Here is a 23984-nt window from a genome sequence, read left to right as displayed (position 1 = left end):
CAGAGTCAGGGGAAGAAAAGGGATCATGTGTGGGCCACGGGGCTTAGATGTGGCATAGAAAGGAGTATTTTGCTCCCAGAATAAACAGAATTCTGCATGACCAACATATAGGTGCACACACATATTTACACAAGACATCAGTGTGATTAGCAGAATCACTGTCAGCCCTGCTGTCCCGGACACAACATCGATCACTGCCAAGCTGTACTGTAGGTCACCATGAACCTGAATGTCAGGCAACGACTTGCGGCAGGAGAGATGAGCATGTGTGGCATGACTCAAATCAATACCACGACATGCACACGGTAAGTCACAGACACACACACACACACACACATACAAAAACATCCACATAATAAAATTAATTGATGCCTACATAAGCTCGGCTCCAAAAAATGTCACAAAAACAGAAACACAAAGACGCACGGACATGCAATCAGGTGAGATTTGAAAGTCACAGATAACGCCCTGTCAGCAGTAACATAGCACACACACACACACACAGCTAAACTATATACACACAAGCACACACACATGCACCACAGGCAGGCATCAGTAACCAGCTCATATTGACGCCCCGCGAGTGCCAGCCATACATTATTAATATGGGAGCCTGTTCAGATAACTTGAGCTCAGGAGCAGGCTACTACCTGGGAGAAATGGAATGATCCTCTTCTTCGGGTCTTTCTGCCCTCCCTCAATTGGGAACTTGTCAAGTATCTGCATCTGCAGGGGGAAGATGAGAAAAAAAAAACAGTTTAGGTTTTGTAGCTTTAAGTTTTACTCTCATCATGTTGGGGAAAAGAGCGTATCTGGTTTCTTTTTAACAGTAAGATAAGTCAACAGTAAATATCAGAGTCAATATTAAGTATAAAGCTGGAGCCAGGATGCAGTTAAGCAAAAGAGAGAGATCCATTTTCTTGCTCTTTATAATTACGTAAACATTCAATTTTTTCTTTGAAAGGGGATTTAAATTACTGTAATTTTAGTAATGTTTCGGACTTCTTAATACGGCCAAGGATAAGTGGGGTACAAAACAACACAAAAATATTAGCATTCATGTTGTCATTGACTAGCAGTGTTCTCGCGACTTCTCCAGCTTTATATCAACTACACTGTGTACACAATTTATCATCTTGTAATCACAATCCCACAGATGCCATGTAAATGTGGTATAAGAAAGAGGTGTTTTTCTCTCTTCTCAGAGATGACTAAGAAATTCTTTACTTTTCATTATTTTTTTTATTTTTTTCATTTTATTGTCTTCAAAGAGGATGTGCAGCACTTTGGGGATGACAACCCTCATATTCACTTAATTCCAAACCCACATGAGCATATCACACAAATTCTAAAAATCAAATCCTGTCAACACATCTTTTGTCCCAAGGGCAGCAGGGCAGCGGTGGGTCGGTGAGCCGAGGGGTTCAAGGGAGTCAAACGAGCTGCGATTTATTCATACAGCACAGCGACACCAACATGATGAGAGGAGAAGTGCTGACACCAGAGTTGGAGGTGCAGGAAGAAGGAAAGAGAGCGAAAGAGGGAGGATGGAGCGAGAGAGAAAATCAGAGAAAAGGTGGATCCGAAACAGGGGAAATGAAAGAGATGAGGCACACAGAGAAAGAGAGATGCAGCAAAGGGCAGGGGGTGTATATGTGTGTGTCAGCCCTATTGTGTTTACCCACTTTCACCCTTCAAATAAATCATTCAAGAGAGGGATTACAGAGAAAGTAAAAGGAAAGCAGAGGAGAGATGCAGAGGACCAGCAGACTTACTGTACTTTACAGCACTGCAGCAAACTGTTTCCTATACTGTAATCAGAGATGGAGAAGCTGATAAAGAGAGTGCATGTGTATGTATATGTTTGTAAGCCTAGGGGGATGGGTGTCCAGTAAGGAATATGATTAAAGGAAAAAGGAGAGAGGAGAGAAGAGACATCAGTTATGTCTGTATCTGATTGAAAGAGACCCTGGGGAACTAAGTGAGCAAACAGCCTGGTGGGGCTCCGTATGCGTGGGGACAGTGGGACAGACTGACACACTGACACACACACACACACACACACACACACACACACACACACACACACACACACACACACACACACACACACACACACACACACACACACACACACACACACACACACACACACACACACACACACACACACACACACACACACACATACACATATACACACACTTTAACAAATCCCCACAGCACCCTCCTGACACATGGCTCCCTAGATCCAGTTCTTACTGTCCATCTGTCATTCCGCATCTACCTTTTCATTGAACTCCAGTCTTCTTTTACCTGGTTCCACTTGGCTGGAGAGTTAGAGGACACCAGAGAGAGAGAGAGAGAGAGAGAGAGAGAGAGAGAGAGAGAGAGAGAGAGAGAGAGAGAGAGGAAGAGACAGTCTTGATCCAGATTTCATGGTCGACGGTAGCTCAGGAGGCAGAGCCCCATCGTCCACCCATCAGAACGCCGGTGGTTTGAATGTGTAAAGTGTGTTGAGTGGAAGAACTATCAAAATTCAGACCGTCATCTCAAAGACACCAAGACCCCAGTCCTAGCCCGAGCCCTAGAAGAGCTTTTCATAAAGCTGCTGGCTTTCTGCATCAACACAACAAGCTCTGCTGCTGCGGTAGCACAAAACTTGAAGCAGGCCCAGCTGTTTGGGCCCCCTGAGATGCTGCCTGGGACAAAAAAATCCTGCTGAATTTACAACCCACTGTGCCAGACACCCAGGGGAGGACGGATGATAGACAAGCAACTTAAAATTTAGCAGTGTAGCACATGCTAAATTTGTAGCACTTATTTAAAATGTTTGCCCCTTTTTTCCACTCTCTTAACAAAGGTGAATGATGAGGTAAAATAGGAGATGAAGAAAAAAGTTTGTGTGGTTGAGTAAGTACACACTATATGTGTGTTCATGTATTTGCAGGTGCTAGAACTGGAAAGGACAGAAACACCTCTGACGCTTGTCAGCTCTCGGCTCATTCTTCTCATCATCTTCAATCCACTTTCACCAGCTTCCTTTTCCCCAGACTTCAACACTCAAGCACCTCCCCATCCCATCAAGGTCGGACATGGCCCAATTGGATGAAGGTCAGCTCATTATTTAAAACAATCTCCAGTTGTCCAGCTCCCCTAAAATACACGCTTTCCTGACGCTGCACTGACAGATCATGGCAAGAGGAAGTGTTTTCGCATTCCAAAAGGAATTGTGGGATCACAGGTAGAGAAAATGGTGAGAGCAGGTGGGGCGGCAGGGATCAGATGACGGAACCTGTGACACAACTGGTCTTTTTCCATGCATGCAGACCCACTGCATGCTGCATAGTGAAAGCTAAGCACCTCACTTCCTTCACTTGTAATATAATAAACACAGTCATCAGTCAAGGTGGAAATTCTCAGTCCCTAGAATGTCGAACCAGAGCGAAAGAGGAAAAAAGGAAAAAAAGCTCCTGCAACCGTTGCTCCACTTCCCAGACTTCTCTTCACTGTCTCCTTGGTAACCAGCACAGAGATAGTGTGAAGAAGAGTTGTGAAGGGACGTGATTGGATGGTGCTGCGCAGCACTGGACCACTGGTGTAAATGTTGGGAGTCAGGTAATAAAAAAAGCAAGCTGATGAGGTTCTTTTATCTCTCATCAGAGTGAGTACAGATTACTATGATGTAATGTTTACTCCACTGTCCAATTCATACTTTCTTCTCCTGCAGAGCTCCTTCACATAACATATTTAGGGAGAAGAGGATTCTCTCTATGCTTTTTGCATTCAAAACTTAATTTCAGGTGATTAAAATGCTGTACTACATTGTTCTGGTTTATAAGATTAGCTTATAACATAAAATAGTATCAACAAAATGATACCCTTTTCTGTGTGTTGGATAAATGTGAAAAGGATGTGACGTGGTCCTATCTAAATATATAATCAAGGGTATTTGTAGAGCTCACTCATAATATGGCTTTGGAAAATGTACTCACACCCAATGTGCATGAATTAATCATTTTAAAAAAAGACATGCAAGGATATTCTGACTTGCTCCAAAAATACCTGAAAATAATTAAACTCTATCAGAAATGCATATCACCAACATAGACTAAAATGGATATGAAACACGAAGAACTGCAGTTCAAGAATCAAGAAAAAAGTTTATAGCAATAGTTTGACCTCAAACAATCCCAGCGTTTGGCCGGGGTTCTGCTGAGAGAGCTAATCCCCATTAATAAACAATTATGAACATAAATCACAGTCAAATCAACAATGCCATAAATGAAGCACATAGGGAGGAGGGGTGGTGGATGGAGCTGTGGCAGCATAGGGCATTGGCATGAGTGGCATCAGCAAAGTAACAGTAAGTGTCACACAAGGGAGAAGTTCACATCTAACCAAGCCTAAACCAAACTGTGTCTAAACTAAACTGAGTCTACACTTATTAATTTGGGTACTAGACATACGGACAAATAGAGCTGAGAACAAAGAGAACAGTACAAGGCTTCAACCTAATCTGATTAGACTGATTTGGGCTAGACCCTAATCAGGTCCAAAGTCAGCTCTTGGATCGTAGGAATCAACCTGGAAAGGTCTCACATCTGCGTTTAACGATTAGCTTTAATGCAGATGTTATGTTGATTTGTTTACATATTCATCTGGTAAACTGTTCGGTGGATGAGGGTCAGAAAACAGTCAAAAAGAAAATTGAGGAGATACCTTTGGCTTGCATGATTCCAAGTCAAACAATAATAAATCTACTATGACATGAAACAGAGGAAAGCAGCTCGACTTCATATGTGAAGGGATAAAAACCACGGTATGTCTGGTACTTTTGCTTATTAATTACCAAAATTATTCATTTATCATTTAATTAACTGATCCACTAGTTGTTTAAGCACCTGTCTTAGGGTCAAATCTCAAACCAAGCCAGGTATAATTCTTATTTCCAAAATATAACTTTATACAGGGACACTGTTTTAACAAATCAACACAAAATCCACTTCAAGGACAAAATGAAGTATATAAATATAAAGTAATCCACAGTTATAGTCAATTAAAACAGGGACAACTCAGGGCATGTGTTGAAAGAAAGATTTGAACAGCAACTCTGTCTTCATATCAGGCACATGTGCTAAGAATAGATCCTCCATATAAGGAGCTGTGAGAGTCAGTTGGCATAAACTTAAGGGATGCCATACTGTTATTGTGCAGTGAATTGATGCCTCACTTCCTGTTAGTGGTCACGTGACAGCAAGGGTTTACCCCAGGCTTCACAGCAGTGGAACGGAATGGAATGGGAATGAACACTCGTGCATTGAACCTCTGGAGCAACTCATGACCAGCATGACAAGGCAGCCATGTGATCCGTGAGAAAATGTCCACGGCATTGTGGACATAGTGAGTGAGGCCACGGACCAAGCATATCTGTTCTCACTGAAGGGAGGACGTGATAAGGTCATTGCGCTTGCACTTGTGTTTGCAAGCTAGGGCTGCAACAAACGACTATTCTGATAGTTCATTTAAAACCAAGGACAGGCCAAGTGCTGATACTAAAAATAAATTAATAATCAAGTATCCATTTTTTTTCTGTTAATAATAGGACAGGGAAAGTATCAGCAATAAAAACATCAACAAACAAAACTACAGTCTTCTTCGGACTGCAAAGTTGTGGATAAAAAAGACATTTGTCAGGCAATATGATAACATTACGCTTTTAGACTCGATAAAAAAAAGTTTAAACCATATTTTTGTAATGGATTCTAGAATCCTGCGCACAGGTATATACGTGTATATACCAAGCTAGGTAAGAGGCTATCTTGCCGAGGCGAGTCTTTCAATCGTTTACGTTACGATGTCAAACCTCCTCCTCACATGCGTGTGTCCTTCTTCCATGGAGAGCAGGTCCACCGTACAGATATTGTACGTGGTTGTTTTTCGGGCCATGCTAAGGGAGTGAAATTCTCCCGAACTATTGACTTTCTGGTACGCGATGCTGCTGCAACGGACCTCGCCATTGGTCCATTTTGTGTTGCTTTTGCATATGCGCGACTTTCAGAGGTAGGAAGGGAGCGAGATGGCTCAATCCTCAGCTACTTTCATCAGCACCTCCGGTAAAACGACGTTTAGTTCAGCTGCACGGCACGAATAACACGAATAATCGACGAGTATATTCGTCATCGACTATTTTTGTCATCGTTTTTTTCGACAACGTCAAATAATCGTTGCACCCCTATCGCAAACAAACATCAAGTTAATGATAAAACAAACTTATCTCTAGTCTCCCTGATGTAAACATGTTGTTTCAATCATCGGCGTCGGCAGACCCTTTTCACCGGGGCACGTGCCCCGTTGTGGATCTGCGGTGCCTGGGTATGCCTGGGGCACTGATTTTTTAATTAATTAATTTATTTATACCTTTAATTTTTTTTTTATTTAAGTCTGACTCATCTGGCAATCTACAGAATGCATGCTAGCATTTTTTTTTCTTAAAATAGGCCTATAGACTACCACTTTCGTTAGAATTTAAGTCCGACATACGGACAGAGTAATTAGAATCCACTTGCGGCCACTCGGAGCATGTTGCAGCCGGAGAGTTGCCTGTAACACAGAGCCAGGAGTTGTCCAGCACAGCGTCAGCGACCATTCACTCCGGCCGGCGTGAAGTGAAGTAAACAGTAAGCGTTACATTTTTATCCTCTGGAAGCATAGAATGTCTAACAAATGTGTATGCCTTTCATCAAATAAGGTGAAGGGGCGTCTCTGAAGTGGTGTTATTAGCTAATGTGGTCACGTCTGTCGTTATGCTATAGTAGCCAGACAGTTCGCTAATATATTAAACTGTAGCGATAACTGTTTAAGCTGGACCTGGTGATCGGAGAAAGATCACAAATGTCGGGTTCACACTACATGCCATCTTATGGTGTTTCTCGATTCTTTACGTTCATGTTTTCAGGGGGTGATGATCCCGTGATGGGGTATCCAAGTTGTCTTGTCAGCTTAGTTAGCTAGCTATCGGCATACTGTATAAGACATCTTCTCAAGTTGCCTGGAACCAATGGCACCGATGTTATACTAGCGCAATTTATAACAGAATACAACACTCGGAGATGGAAGCTGTTTTGTACGCTGTTGCTTTTAAAAATAGCCCAGTGCATGCTTAAATAAGCAGGCTGGCTTAAGCAGCTCAAGCACACGTTGGTCTCAAAGTTGAAAATGAATGATTCTGAAATTATTCTCATTCTGGTGTTTTCTGCTCGAGTAGGCCTACAGACAAAAGCACAGACATTAAGGGGGCATGATGACATACAGGTGGTTACTTTCAAGACAGTAGAAACATAATGTAGAAAAAACAAACAATTGATAGGTATCATTCATAGCATGCATATAGACGAATGTCCTGTTTTTACTATTCGTTTTTTTGGTGTGTCAGGTATGTAGAGAGTTATGGAAGAAGTATGTTGTACTAGTAGGCTATGTTATTTTATGATCTTTTGCTGGCATTGAATTATTTGTTATCTCAGTGACCGGAACTAGATATAACAGCCTACTGTATTAGTTATGATTTTGATCTCAATTCAACTCAAACAACATTGTTCTTGTAGATGGACATCAGAAAGTTATTCGCTCGGAGCAGGGATAAAGCAGCAAGGAGAAATGAGAGAGCTACGCTAGGTAACAAGGCAATGCAAACCACTTTTAGGTAACAACCCAGTTGAGTTGACCACTGGTCACTAGCCCAAGCCTAACAGTTACATATCTGTCCAGACAAAGAGGAGCAGCAGAGTGCCGGAGGAGGTGACGGAGGAGTTGAAGGAAAAGGTGAAGGAGAGAGGGATGTTGATGAGCACGAGCAGAGGTGATATGACTATTACTTTCATATTAATTAGGAATAACTGCAAACAGGTTATACACAAGTAACTTTACATATGCATATATACAAATCTAGATAGTGAAAATGCAGACAGGAGACTGTAATATGTTCTTGTTGCTTCAAGACTCAGTGCAGCAGAGTGCAGAGGAGAGGAGCAGATTGAAGGGACGCAGGTAGAGTTGGCATTGAGAGATGACACTGACAGGTGAGACTCAGCTTAGATTTGATTAATTTTATTTGAACTTTTAATGGTTATCTGAGGTAACCATTGATCATATGATTTTTTGTATGTTGCACCAGACAGGAGAATCAGAGGGCAGAAGAGAATGAGCTGGTTGAGGCAGGGGAAATGCAGAGAGAGAAGGAAGGACAACAGGAGACAGACAGGCCAGAGAGATCACACCCCAGATATGAGACTGAGAAAACAGTTGCCACAGTGGCAGAGAACATTAGACTGGGGGCAAGAGAAAAAAGCAGTGTCCACAATGTTGAGGGACATACAAGTGATCTTGGGGGAAAGGAGTCTGGCCCAAACCAAGTTAAGTTGTCAAAATATCCCCAGCACAACTTTGGTGCCAAGAATCGATCCTTTAACGCCAACTGGTTTGAAAGCTTTACATGGCTGGAATATTCCAAGTCTAAAGATGCAGCCTTTTGTTTTCCCTGTAGAATATTTGGGAAACATTTGAAGAATGACACCTTTGTAAACACTGGCTTTCAAAATTGGAAAAAAGCTCTGGATGTCTATAGAGAGCATGAGAAATCACCAGCCCATAAGGCAAGCATGGAGTCTTGGTGTAGTTATAAAGCCAGTGCGGCTCATGGCAGTGTTGTCGAGCAGTTGGATTCTGCAAGTGAGCGTGAAATCAAAGAGAGACGCGAGTACCTCAGCCGGGTTGTGGCTGTTACCAAGTTTTTGGGTAAACAAAATATCCCATTCCGTGGCCATGATGAGGGCATGTCCAGCGACAACCAGGGAAACTTTCTGGAGTGTATGAACCTCTTGAAAGAGTTTGATCCTTTTCTTCAGGCATATTCACCACCATCTCACAGTACATACTTATCACCTTCATCCCAAAATGAGGTCATTCAATGCTGTGCCCAAGAGATAGTAAAAGCTATCAGTCAAGAAATAAAGGAGGCTGGAATGTTTTCAGTAATGGCAGATGAAGCGAGAGATGGCACCACTGAGCAGCTAGCTGTGTGTGTTCGTTATGTTGCTGGGGGGAGTGTGAAAGAGCATTTGCTAGCCATGACAGATTTGAAAGGGTTTGACGCAGAGTCCATTACCACTGCAATTGAAGATCAGCTAAGATTGAATGGCTTAGATCATGTGAAGGTGGTTGCACAGGCTTATGATGGCGCCTCAGTCATGAGTGGGACTGTTGGAGGGGTCCAAGCTAAGTTCAGAGAGAACCATCCCATGGCCATTTATGTGCATTGCTATGCACATCAATTGAATTTAGTGCTGTGTTGCACATGTCAAGCCATACCAGAGGCCAGGAATTTATTTGACCTCATGCAGAATGTGTATACATTCTTTTCAGTCTCCCTTGTTAACCACGACAAGTTTAAGGAGACCCAGAAACAGCTTGGCTTACAGCCTTCTGAGCTGGTACAGCTGTCCAAGACCCGATGGTCGTGCCAGCTGAGGTCAATCAACGCTATGATAGAGAATTTCCCCGCAGTTCTCACGTGCCTGTCCAACATCAGCAACCCCACGGCTGTGGGTTTGCATGCCAACCTTGCCAGGTTCACCACAATTTATCTGTTGATGGTCTTCAAGACTTTTTTGTCTGTGACAGAAAGTCTTCACAAATACCTGCAAAGTGAAACTGTGGACCTGGCAAAAGCAGAGGAGTTTAAATGCGCTGTGTGTGCCACTCTAAAAGAAATGCGCACTGACCCCAAAGCGACGGAGGTATATGACCGTGCAAAGGCCTTGTGCGAAACGCACCAAATCCCTGAGTCATGTGTTCCAAGACAAAGGCAAAAGCAAAGACGCCTGGAGGAGTACATAGTCGAGTCTAGTTGTGGGGCAGCGAGTGACCTAGGCAATGCTGAAAAATTGAGAACAAATGTCTACCTACCTTGCCTAGACAGGATGATTGCGGAGCTGGAGCAACGCTTTTCATCTCTGAACAGCGTTGTTCTGAAGGGTGTTCAGGCCTGTAACCCAGGCTCGAGCACCTTTCTCAAAGAGGAGGACCTCAGAGGTCTCGCAGATCACTACAATGTTGATCTTAAACAAGAGGAGGTGTGGGTAGCGAAACATTACCTGGACAGAAAGCAGGAGAGCCTGCCAATTACTGACATGCAATGTCTTTTCGGTTTACTCGATAATGTCATGTTCCCTACACTGACACAGGTCATTAAAATATGTCTGACCATTCCTGTGTCCAGCTGCAGTTGTGAAAGGACATTCAGCGTACTGAGACGCCTTCAAACTTGGTTGAGGAGCACAATGGGGCAAGATAGGCTTCATCATCTTGCCATCATGTCGGTTGAGCGAGGAGAACTCTCCAAATTAAGCCAGTCACAATTGATCGACAGCTTCGCAAAAATGAAGCAGAGGCGCTACCGTTTACTGTTAAAAAAATGAACAGCTCCCCTATCTTTCTGGCCATGATATACACACCTCATAGGATCATCACCATCACACATAGGATGGTCTGAAATAGAAATGATAAACACAGACATGTATGTATGTAGAGGTGTTTTTTTGTTTTTCCTTTTACAGTTGCACATTTCAAGTTTTCAGTTTTCAAGTTCATGTTTGCTGACAGATATTTATTCATGTTTGATGAAGATACGCTTTATGATAATAAATAAGTGCTATAAAATATTTGCTTGCGTGCTTGCATTAATTATCTGTGCCCATGCTTTTTTTAAATAAATAATTGCCCAAAATTTTTTTAGCTCGCGCGCTTCGCGCGCTCACATTTTTTTTCCGGTGCCCTATTGTGCCCCTGTATGGTATTGGGTGAGCTGACGCCCCTGGTTTCAATTATGTTCCATCCATTAGCTCCCCTCTTTTGTCTCTAAGCTCCTTTTCCTTTTGAGGGACAGCAGCTCAGGAGGAATAATGATGCAAGAATCTTTGACTTATTTGACAAGAAAATTACAGCGATTGAGCCCATCTGTGGTAAAGATCAAACTTAACTTTCTCTATCAGCTCTGATCCTAAAGACAGCGGGACAGAAACTAATAGTGCAGATGAAACAAGTCGAAACATGCCGGGAGTATTTAGTTTCAGAGAGACAGATGTCTGAGATGGGCTTGAGGGGGGAAGGCGTTCCTTTCCAGCCACAATCAGTCACAGTTGTGCCTCTAAATATAAACCAACACCCTGGCAAAAGCTCTGCCCAGGGTTGGCACATTATATATGGATGGAACATGAGATCCTAGAATCATGCATCTTATTTTATGCAGTGGAAGCATGTGTGGGTGTGGATTGGGCATCGGTTTGTCTAAAAAACTGGGGAGTTATTTTTCTGGAGATGTCAACACTGTGGGGCTCTATTCCCCATGTGGCAAACAAGCAAGGCTCCCCTTTGTTTCAATAAGTCAACAGGTGCGAGGATGTGGTAACTTTTGACTGTCCGTAGTCCTTCATTCATCACTCCCCAGTATCAAGCTGCAGAGCCCCCTGTTGCCTTTGGAACAGAGCCCTGGGGATGGGCTTTGAGTGTGAAAGACCCTTAACGTAATCACATCCCAATTTCTGAAGGGGCTGAGCCAAAATTCTATCTTCCTTTAAAACACGGTGGCATCTGTTGCCGTATGAGTGATGGAGTCAGATGGGCTCATATCAATATTCACACTTTCCCTCAATGGTGTTGTACAGGAATATTCGTTTCTAGATTAAATGTAAGGGCTCAAACTAACAATTGTTTTCATTACTGATGAATTTGTAGACAGAAATTAATTAAAAAGGTTCATCAAAATTTCTAAGGTTACAATGTTACTTCTTCAAATTGTTTGTTGTATCAAACCTACAACCAAAACCAAGAAAGATTCAATTTAAAATGATATGGCTGTGGCGATATCGATTATTTTTTCCTTACTGCACAGTGCCATTGATATTTCTGCAGTAACCGCCAGAAAATATAAATACATTCTCCGTCACTGTAAAATAATTGTAAATGTTTGGTTCCACTTGTTGCTGTGGCGGCGTTGAAAAAAAAAATGGGGGGTTTGTAGCTGGAGATTGAATCAATCAATAAATCAAATTTTATTTGCATAGTCCATATTCACAAATCACAATTTGTCTAATAGGGCTTTAACATGGTGAGACATCCTCTGTCCTTAACCCTCAACTAGAGTAAGGAAAAACTACTAAAAACCCTTTTAACAGGGTAAAATTACGTAGAAACCTCAGAGAGAGCCACATGTGAGGGATCCCTCTCCCAGGACGGACAAACGTGCAATAGATGTCAAGTGTAAAGGAGAACATCATCAAGATTAAAGTTTTTAGCAGCATTGATAAGGGTAAACATTTTGAAGTATAACTTCAATACATATCAAGCAGTCTTGCTGCAATCATAGTCTATGGTCAGCAGCCAGCAAGATCATGATCCATCATCAAAATCCACTATAGTCCACAGTCATTGCCCATTGTTAGGATCCATCATCAGCTGCCACCTCTGTCGTGGTCCACCACCATTATCTCACTCTAACGCGACAAAGGATCTGTCATTCCCACTACTGTCTGAAGGGTTGTGGGACTGTAAAAACTTTGAGAACCACTGCAGTAGGGGAACTACCTTATTCTGACGACACTTGTAAGTGTGGTTTTAAGGGCGGGTACGTCAATTGGCGTGTTCGTAAATTAGCTCTGAGGATGCCAGAGCGTCCACGGGACCGCCTCTTGTCCAATTGTGCATGCGTGATGCGATCTACCCACACTACCTTTGCGATTGACCGGTAGATCGCGAACGACGTATTGGGTAACTTGGGGAAGATGTGTCAGAACCTAGTCCACTAACTACTGGGGTCCCTCAAGGTTCCTACCAGACCGCAAATAATCTGGGTGGGACAATCGACAGTCAACTCTCCCTTACTGCCAACCTTGCTGCAACAACCAGATTGAGTAGATACATGCTGCACAATATCATGAGAATAGGTCCCCTTCTCACTCAGAAATGGCACAGGTTCTGGTTCAGGCTCTGGTCATCTCACGCCTAGATTACTGTTACTCCCTCCTGGCTAGTCTACCTGCTAGTGCTATCCGAGGAAGATGAGTGATGTAGTAGTCAGTGTGGGCACGATGGTAGCAATGCCATGAAGGTGCAACAGCAGAAGCCACTGCAGCACTATAGTCCAAGGTGATTAGTAAAATTAAGTACAGCTTCCACATACATACACGTCTGCACATATGATCTTACAACAGTGAAAGCTGAGTCACAGGAACGTCTGCAATGAATACATGCTATTGTCCAAAAACAATGCTGCCCTGTCTGCTTAACAAGCCCCAGCCTTTATCAATAGGACATGACAACGCCGATGAAAATAAAATAAACAATAGATGCAGTCGCTGGTGGTCAAACTAGCTTCCAGAGACAATACCCTGCTTCCACCACAAGAGAGGAGTAACTTACAAGATAAATGCAAACACATAGTATTGCATTCTTTATGGGATTAAACGACATGAAGAATATAATTTTTTTGGGGTAATCTATTTTTACCTTTAATTGGTCTAGCACTACCTGCTTTGCTTGTGCTCAGGGGCACGCCACTGAATTTATAATTGTAAAGCGTAAGCCATTTTGCCAAATGTGTGAGTTGTGTTAGCACTGTGTTGGAACAATACCTTGTCTGTGGAAGGAGAACCTTGGCAGGCAAATGCAGGGTTTTCAAAACACTTGAACAACCCATATCATTTGCTCTCTCCAATTCACAAGTTCAGCGGAGGTATCGGTGTTGAAGTTCAGACAACTGGATGCTTTACTCACACATACGGTCATTAAGAATACATTAATCAAAGAGATAAAAGAACATATACTTTGAAGAAACCTTACTGCAATCTGCAAACATACTGTGGGTAGAAGAGAATAATAATTGAGCAGGCATTTGCTTTTCAGCTCACATACTGAAAATGAATTGCATCAAGCCAGGGATGACTATTTTTAGTTCACAATCATTTCAGTTTTTAAGGCCCGAGAAACATGAACAGGGTCACCAATCTTTCTATTCTCAGAACTTTGTGCCCAAAGTTTAACCTCTTCTCATATTTAATAGAAGCCATATCTAAACCTCCCGTGGCATTTTCAGGCCATTTACCTCAAAAAGCTTTGCTTTCCCAAGCAGCTGCAGCCTCAGTATGAGGAAAAGAACAGTGTCGGCTTACACATCACCGGCTTTAGTTTGAGTTTAGTAAGTAGGCCAGCCAACTTACAGTTCACTAGAAGGCAGAGAGGAAGGGCTCTCACCTGTGCCAGGGTTCGGGACTAACAGAGTAACGCAGGACCTAATTTAGCCGCCGTGACGGCCTCAAGAGTTTCCATCCTGAAAGCCAGTACAAACCTTGGGTAATTTGGCAATACCACAGGCTTTCCCAGATGGGGGGAGTCAGTAGTGCCCTGCCTCTGTGTATATGGGTTTGTACTTCAATATTTGTGAAGGCCAGTTAGGTGAAAAGTGAGGATAGTTTGGCCACTTTCTGACACATCTTAAAAGAGCTGTTCAAGGTTAAAATGTTCAAACTTCACCACTAGATGTAACTCAATTCTACACTTTGAACCTTTAAGACTAGTTGTCAGGTTATGGGTTTGGGGTAGGTTTAGATGAGGGTTAACGTAAGGGTCTGGAATTTAGTTGTGATGGGGAAGAGTGGATTTACAGGGCAAGGAGATAGAATCTGCAGGGCATGAGTGAATGATCATTGCAGTGCATTGCCTGGACCAGACTTTTCAGGGCGTGGAAGGGAAAAAATAAGTGAGGTTTGGAACATGACCGTGAGTGGGTTGACTGAAGTAAAGATGGTATGAAAGAGAAGGACAGAAAATACCAGAAAACCAGAAAATAAAAGTGACTTCAAATAAGCTGCTTTTCTGTGTCAAGTAGAGTTATTAAATGACAGAGAAATTGGAGCAGATTGAAGTTGTGTGTTCATTTTACATAATATGACGTGAAGGTGAAAATACTTTTGTGGTGAGCTACTTCTCAAGAAAAGTACAAGTAAAAAAAAATGTATAGTAGAGTACAGAACAATACTTAAAACATCTTAATAAGTGTATGAATTCAATTTACCAGGGTTAACTGGCACAAAAAAAGCCTATTCTCCATTCAAGAATTAACTTCAATGCTTCGGTCCTATTGAATGCCTAAAGTTCAGAATATGTTTTATATGTGACATATAGATGCATTATAAACATAGAGAAACATTTATTAGAATAATTACTAATAATAACCAGCTCGACATCTAATTTGCAAACAAAACATGTGTTTTTGTAAAATGTAACATAGAATAACCTACTTCATAATAAAAAATAATATCAATACAATTAAAATAAAAAGTATAAATTATGATAGGAGGAATGATTAATAATAATCTTAATATTGAAACCTTGAAAAAAAGATAGAGGGTGCTGGAACTAAAAAGGATGAGAACAACTGCCCTTGAGGCTAACTTTCCCAGGCAAGTGGTACTATAATCCGCTATAGGCATTTAATTTGAAAGTATTTTATTTCCTTCAAAGCTTTTGTTGTGTCTGGACTGTACAATGTGATCTGACTGAAATGGAGAAGGGAAAATTGGATCATCATATAACAAAACAACTGCCTGGATAACCAGGAGAAAATCCAGTAATGCACCTCAAATACATCGAAAAATGTATGTACTTGTACACAAATTCATACAGACACACACAACTAAATTAAAAGCAAAGCTAATGCACTTGACCCTGGGAACATCCAAGAAAACAGGCTCAGAGGAGACCAACGAGGGGACGGGAGAGGGTGGGAAACAGGCAAGGTTTTCTCAAGAGAGACAGAATGGTGGGGAAAGGAGAGAGAGAGCCATGTGAGCAGTGGGGGCGAGAGATACGCTGAGAAATTGCCGGGATGAGATATGAATTAAGTGCGTTTGGTGGTCAGGTAGATGTGATAAGTCTGGCATGTGGAGGGGAGAAAAACCAATAGCGAAGAGGCTGATGGAGGCTGCAGAAGGAGAGGGGATAGACACCTGGGTTTTGCACAGAATTCCGGTGGGAATTCTCATCTCTTATCTCTGCATGTCTCTATCTCAGATTTGCCTTTTGCTTTTTCTATCTCTCTAGTTGGCATTAAATGCCTGTGTCAAAGGCATGCTGTTCACTTGATGTTTGCTCCACCACTATTCATTAACCTACAGCAGGAGAGGCGAGGACGAGTGGTCTTTGACTGGTCACTACCCCCGATACTGTAGATAAACAGAGGTAGTCTTCGTATTTCGGTTTTAAATTCTGCACTATCACCAAGAAAATCTTAGGGGAGGTGTGTTTTGATCTGTTTGGAATGCCAGATGGGTGAGGCTCAAGTCAATGGGCTTGAGATGAGTGGCACGAAGAAGCACTTCATATTAATCATCTTTCATAGACAATAATATGTAGGGAAACCAAAACCTTAAGGCTGCTATGTGTAGATTTTTCTTGAAAGTTTAGGTTCAAGTTGACCACTAGTTAGACTATGGCGCAATATAATTTCCATCAATAGAAAAATAACTAAAGTTCAATATATATTGATATGCTTGCATTGTCTGAGCACAGTTAGGAGTTATAACAGACACAGTCTCAGATTTATAAATATGTTTTTCTGTTTATCAACTGTTTCCCAATGTCTGCCTATAAAGAAGAGTTTGAAACCACAACTGACCAAAAATCTGTCTTTAAATTTAATAGAAGTAATAATGTAACATTTATTGTGATAATCATTGATAATGACTGATATGAACATTTCTATTTTTATATAATTTTTTTGTCACATCGTCAAGCCCAGTACACATTCCTGTCAGTTGCACGCTATTCCACTGGAGCAACGTAGTGTCAACAAACACAAGAACTGCAAGTTAACATGCATCAATGTCAGCAATCAATGATTTTGAAATATGCTAAATACATTGAACACATTTGATAGAACTCAAGAATACGTGACATCTTTTCTATCCAATGTTTTCTAGTGTTCAGGACATGGGGAATATTTCTCCTTTTCCTTGGTGTGTCCTTCCAGATCTGCAGATAAATAACTGCAGATTCACTTCATACAGTTTCATATTCCTCTCTATCATATGCTGCTGATACCGTCTGTCATTCAGCTATTCAGCAGTGCAAGCTCTATGCACAAAAATAACCAAACATATAGAAAAGACAACCCTGGCCTCTCTCAACGAGATGTACTGTGGGAGTATAAAATAAATGCGTGTGATTTATCAGATGAAGAATAAAGATAGCGGCAGCTGAGCTAGATATGTAATGAAAAAGAAAAACCTTGAGCATCCTCTCTGTCAAGGCTCAGTGTGAGGCATAGCTGCCGCAGATATCTCGAAGCACAAGTTGAAATTTCTCTCTGCTCCCCATCTCGTTTGAGTGGAGAAGTCCTTGGGCTGAACACAAACACGAGGGGTGACCAACCAAGCACAGAGAAAAAAACAAGACAGAGATGGAGAGAGTAGCAATAGCATAAGTCTGTCCACTGTCACATACATCTCCAGATAACAGGCAGCAGTGCAAACACTGGACACAGACAGGGGAAGTGAGGAAAGGCTCACACACTCTATACTACATCTGTTCAATACAGTGGATTTGATCACCATCCACTTAAAAATTCACTCAACTTTACAGAGTTCTTCCAAAAAAGACATGAAAATGCAGGGAGTAGGTTTGATAGGCAATTTTTCATGAACTCCCAGAGCCTCTTCCTCAGCCATCATGCCTTTACATGCAAAAGGCTGCCAGCGATGGGAGGGCCTCTCATCTCCACCTCACCAAAAACAACAAAACAAGACCAGAGAGGAACTCACTTCACACTGCATTCAAAAATGAGTATCCAGACCTGTCTGTGCATCTCTGATATAAGGAGTTCAATCTCCAGACATGTAAAGTTCTTCTTTTTACGTCACTTTCATGAGTGAACACTGTGTCCACTACCCACTTTACTTTAAGCTCTATTTTAGATTCATCCACTTTTGAGGGAGATATCTGAGTCTTCAGCTGCTAAATGTGTCACTGTGTTTACTAGCCTGTGGTTAATCTGTCCGTGTGCAGTTTGGTGCCGCAAAGAGTCAGATTATTAGAACCATCTAATTTAATCTCCCTAGTGAAAACAGACGTATGTGAGTAGACTTTCTTTGTAAATGAGCTCACAGCTGCCATTAAAGTAAACTCAGTCAAAACAACAGAGGGGCTCTTTTTCTATTATTTCATGTCAAATCATTACAGTTTCTCTGTCAGCCCTCCTTCATAGTCACCTTCCAGTCACACCAGTGTGTTTTTTCAAATGTCCCACATGACTGAACTGTGCACATTCATCCTAAATTTAGCTCACTCTACAAATCCCTTCAAAGTAGTTGTGGGAAACCCTACACAACCCACCCACCAGCCATGAGTCCAGTGAGGACCTGGGGTCTCATTTATAACACAGTGCGTTGGATTCATACTGAAAGTGTATTTGTGCACAAAAGCCGGAAATGGCGTACGCAAAAAAAAATTCCGATATATGAAACCATGCGCACGCACACCTGAACACAATGTTCACTTTATAAATCATAATCCACCTGGAATCGTTAGTACATGGATCTGCCTTCAAGTCCGCCCTCCACAAGCCCACTTTCAACCATAAATGGTCATGCAAAGCACGTCATGAATTTTAAATTATGCTGCTGACCGATGGGTTTCCACCGTGAGTCCTGACAGTTTGTTTTTATAAATCCCAACGTTTGCGTGAGAAGTGGTGTACGTACGTTTCAGTCCCCGTTTTGTGCATACGCATCTTTTATAAATGAGACCCGTGGCACGTGTGGTCCTGTCAAGTCCCCAATTGTAAGTCACATGAACAGGTCCTGCAGGGACCTGTTCAGCAGGGACTTAAAGTATGTTTCCCTCTCTTTTCACACGCCCATTATAAATAAAGCAGTCCTTTATCCTCGACCTGAAACAATGGGCTCTCTCATTCAGTTGAATTACGGTACATCCACAGAACACCTCAAGGACAGGGAGGCTGAGCTAGTGGCCTGGCTATTCAGCAATTTATCCTCGAGGATGGCATACCGATAATGCCTTGTGGTCTAGACATATGTTTCCATAAAACAGCCTACTTAGACATTGAACTTCCTTTTAAGCACTTTGACCACAGCTACTGTATAATTTTCTTCACTATATATAAGCGGCTGACTCCGGAAGCCTGCTGCTAGCATCCTCAGAAGCTACTTCCCAAGAAGTCTGAGTAAAAACTGAGTCAGAGCATCTTCCGGGTAGTGACTGGACCCAAGGACACCGTAGGCACTATCACATGCTACTCGGAGGTACTTTAAACATGCTTCTAAAGGCTATTTTGAAATAAGTGACCCTGAGGAAACATAGTATCTTCTCCTTCTTCCATCTGCATTATTAGTTTTGTCAGCATCAACAGCCTGAATCTCAAACATGAACGCCACAAGTATTGCTGTCGTTCTCATTATCATCATCACATTCAGAAATTTCATCACTGTCCTCCTCTGCCTCGTTATCACCACCATCATCATTATCCCACTCTTACTGCTCACTGCTCCTCTCCTCCCCAGCCCTCAGACTGACCTGCTCCTCCAGCCTGTCCTGCTCTCCTCTCCTCTGACGAATAACTCTAGCGTCCTACTTCTGAGAGGAAGCACTGTTTGACTCACTGGTCAGGTTTGGCTGAGACAAACCTACATGAGTGTAAAGCAGCAAGGAAGAGCCAGTCACATCCTGACACGAAAGATGAGCTGCTCGTAACTTGGACGAGCAAAAAATACCGGTGGGAGGAGGGAGCAGAAAATATGTGGGTTATGATATGGGTAACAGAAAATGCATGCAGTGTAATGAAGCGACAAACAGTATACAGTATGTATGTAGTGTGTAGACGTTGCGGGTATGAGTGGGTACAGGCTTCTGTTCATCTTGGATTTGCCTGTTTTTGTCCTGCACATCATTGGGGTAACTATGATCCAGCAGGGGAGCAAAATAAATAAGTATGGGATGTCCATGGCAAAGGATGGCAGAGACAGTGGTGCTACTTTATCCTAAAAGAAGTGGACAAAATGACGAAATGGCTCACCGCAGGGCAATTTTGGCAACATTTTGCATCAATAAAGTAATTTTACTAGCTGTAAATGGCAAAGGGGGCCACTAATTGGTCCTTATATGGCCTCTAGTATGTGTGTTTAGTTTGTCCAGTCTGGGCTACTGTAAAAAACAGAGAAGCCTCCGTAGAGAGGATCCTCTCCTGATGGCAATATAAAGTATTTAAATATAAAGGGCTCATTCTAGAGTAAAGAAAACAACAATTCATATAATGTAGATGAAAAACACAAGTGAAAACATCACTAGGATTATTTTATATTAAATTACTTGCTAATGGATCCCTTTCCCCTAAATCTTACACACTGGACCTTTAATACATAAGGACACAAATAGACGCTGAGTGGTCAGTGCTAGATCCAGTACATCAAATGACTTGCTGTGTGCGTCTGACATCAAATGACGCAAGATTTATTGTCCATGCAAACATAAAGACTTGGTTTTTGTGACAAAACTGAAATACTCAGTCAAAGCAAATGCTGTGGCTTATCTCATATTGATACCAGGCTGGATGTAGAACAATTGATTCAAGGAAGACAGCCTGTTCTACTAGTTCATAGTTCATATAACATGAACTCTGGAAAATGTCCGACTTTCACAGGAAGATCACAGAATATTCAGGTGAATGGTGATGCCAGAGTAGAACATACAGGAGGCAGGACATGATGTATAATTCCCGCTGCTAAAAGCACAGTGTTTTTGTTTACAGCAAATTGACACCAGTGTCAGCCTTTGTCGTCAAACGATTTCGAATCTCATTATCTTTCCAAGTTAACTTCTTCATCTGCGATGTATGAAACCTCTTCTTCATTCTGAAATATTTGTATTCTCGCAGTTTTGCACGTTTTCTTGAGAGAGACATCATCGCTCACTCACTGTAAATTTTCCAGAAATTTTTCAGCTGTACTCTCGCATGGACTCTGTTGGATTTTTCCTTGACATTTTATTAGGGGTTGGCAGGAAAAAGTCCGGGGAAATATCAGAAGCAACTAACATTTGCAAATGCAGTGCATGTCTGAAAGCATCTTAAGTCATTCAAAAGTACATCTATGGCCTCTATCATCTTGGCACCAGGCTGGAAATAGGAGCAGTGTGTTTCCAGGAAGACAACTTGTTCTACTAGGACATAGTCTCCAGCAGCCTTTGCTCTTTGTCTCCAACAGTTTCTGAGCAGCCATCCATGTATCTCTCCTCTAGGGTTAGCAGGGCTGCTGAGAGCAACAGGGTCTGTGCATCAGATAAATGTTTTGACAGGAGAGGCTCAAGGTTGCTCTGAAAACAGTAGGATCAAACAGGACCATCAAAGGCATCTAGCGAGATCAAACCAGGCAGAGAACTTTACTATCAGTCCATATACCAGCAGAGGTGGAGGATTAGTGAGTATTAGAAAGCTCATCCATCAGTATTGCCAGTGGAAGTTTTATTCACACAATGTTACAGTGCAAATGGAAACATCAAAGAACCAAGCAAAGTAAGACATGAGTGCTGACATGTTAGCGGTGATATATTGCTGTATGCTTTAAAAAGGACATTTGGTAAATCCCAGAAATGTGTAGCAAGGGATGTTCACAATAGAACTCACTTAAAGGCAGCCTGGCCAAACTCTGCCAGACTTTGGTCATGCGAGAGACACTTTCTTTGACAACTCAATAAAGCGCTGGCTGACTCGGGTGACCTTTTCCTTGCACCATCTAACAAAGCTAACAAAATCAATCTTGTCACTCCTATCTGAGGGACGGAGTGATTTTGTGCCAGGACATCTGTTAACCATTGCTGGTGAGGGGCTTGGAAGACACCATTCCATGCTGCTCACCTTACCTGCCTCTGACTCTAGAATGGGGGCAAATTCAGCTGTACTTCACTTGCATTCCACTATTTATATTCTACCTCTGTCTCCTACTCCACAATGGGAGTAATCAGTTGCAAGGGGGAGTGTATTTTCCACTTCACAGTGCCCCAATGGTTATCAATGGAACCTTTCAGAAAGGACCTTTGCTCCAATGATTGAAACATCATTTCTTGCTGAACTACAGCACACTAGCGCTATTGAGAAGTGCCCCCTATGAGTCTCTCACTACAGCCTTTTCATATTTACTAGTGACTTGGAGATCTCTGGGGCAACATAAGGTATGAGCTTGCAGTGGTCTGAGGGTGCAAGGGGCATAAATGCATCCACACAAACATTCACTCTGTATGGAAGAGCCAATCTGAGACACAGAGAAGGGTTTTCACTTCTTCTCCCACTCCGTTCCAAAATAAATAAGTACAGAAACTTTAAAAATGACAGTAAAGTATCAGAGCCAAGTAAGAGAATAGAAAAATACTTCATTCATATAAGACTATAGTTAAAGGCTCTCGACGTCAGAATAGCCAGCTCGGGATAATCTATCTGTGGCCCACAGTAAACAATGGTCCATAAAATTGACTTCCATGTGATTTTTTTGCTTGTACTATAAAAAAGGCCTATCAGCTCCCTGACGTTTTGAGGGCAAGACAGAGAAGAGATGAGAGAGGAAGAAGGGGAAAGAATGAAGGAGGGGTGGAGATATAGACAGAGAGAGGAGTCTCTGCAAGGCTAAGGGATACAAACCATGCCTCCCCTGCTCCCAAACCAATTACTAACACACACATTGATTCATTGAGGCGACAAGGTGTGGACAACATGGGCAGAGACACGTCGGCAATGAACAGACACAAGGTTTGCACATTAATCTATACAAAACAATGCTGCAAGTTCACAGGGTTGACGTTTTCAAAATACATCAGGATTACACATTTCATTACAAACACTGCAGGGGACTCCATGAGTGATAGAAGATTACCTGTAGGTCAAAGAATTTGCTGTATCTTCTGTAGATGATATGGGAGGTGTTGTCAGAGTACGTGACATTGATGAGATATACCTGCCAAGAGAAAAAAAAAAGGAAAAGTCAAACATAGCTTGTAACTTCTTATCTTATTATCTTTGTCAAGAGTCAAAGATATTCGATCTGCTATCTAAGAACGAATTTTCCCATTTGAGAGTGTGTTTAAAACATGACAAACAATGACTTGATTACAGTCTGAGTCATTACTGTGCTATTCTTTTCAGCAATCGTCGAAAAAATAAATAAGAATTGATTGTGATATTGTACACATGTGGTTCTTCTTGTAACACAAAGCCCGAGGCAACAGGCTCACACAGCCCTAGACCAATTCCCTCAACCAGAACGTTCAGTGACACACAGTCATAAATATGTCAACGGTTGATACTTCGGGGGAAATGGTGACATCATCCTTCTTTTGTCAGCACCCTGACCTGCTGGCCTTTACCCTTGGCGGTAGCAATGCTGAAGCCCTGAGAAGCCTGATAACATTGCGATAGAGTCCATTTATCCGTCAAGAGGAGGTAAGTGATGCTGCCATCATCTCTAATCTAATGCAACATAGATAACCAAGGTAACAGATCCAGGGGCCAGAAATTGTTCATCAAGCACGTTAAGAGCAGGTGGGATCTCTCAACTGCTGATAGAGAGGTATTCAGAAAGGCGCTCTGCATGTTGAATTATTTATGTGGATTAGTTGTTATATAACATTAGGCTACAAGCTTTTGAAGAGGACATTATACAGAGCTGTTCATTCATTAGGTACACCTCTAGAAAACAAAATGTAATACAGCTTTTTAAAGCTTACACTATTCTCATATTCTGGCCACCTCTTAGATGTAATTGTAAATGGGGGGGGGCTTAATATTACATAACCCTCTCAATATATATTCTGATTCATAAAACAACAAGTTCTAGCTCAAAACAATTACATCTGTCATTGGCTTTCAAATC

General features: G+C 42.0%; 1 protein-coding gene and 1 long non-coding RNA gene across 4 annotated transcripts in view; one reads left to right on the top strand and one right to left on the bottom strand.

Annotated features, from left to right (window-relative positions):
• The window catches only part of sh3pxd2aa (SH3 and PX domains 2Aa), a 122574-nt gene that overhangs the window by 88636 nt on the left and 9954 nt on the right, over positions 1-23984 (bottom strand). For all 3 annotated transcript variants that reach the window (XM_053418343.1, XM_053418344.1, XM_053418345.1), the window contains exons 2-3: positions 22989-23069; positions 651-726 (exon numbers count right to left, since the gene is read on the bottom strand). In XM_053418343.1, coding sequence (XP_053274318.1) covers positions 651-726; positions 22989-23069 — 157 coding nt within the window. The remainder of the gene's footprint in view (positions 1-650; positions 727-22988; positions 23070-23984) is intronic.
• LOC128436576 (uncharacterized) lies at positions 7120-8568 on the top strand. The gene is made up of 3 exons (XR_008338086.1): positions 7120-7861; positions 8001-8081; positions 8177-8568. It is a non-coding gene; the product is annotated as an uncharacterized LOC128436576 (long non-coding RNA).

This window comes from Pleuronectes platessa, chromosome 3 (assembly GCF_947347685.1).
Source record: "Pleuronectes platessa chromosome 3, fPlePla1.1, whole genome shotgun sequence".
NCBI classification, from domain to species: Eukaryota; Metazoa; Chordata; class Actinopteri; order Pleuronectiformes; family Pleuronectidae; genus Pleuronectes; species Pleuronectes platessa.
Note: the sequence above shows the minus strand (reverse complement) of the source record. Positions and strands in the feature narration are given on the sequence as shown.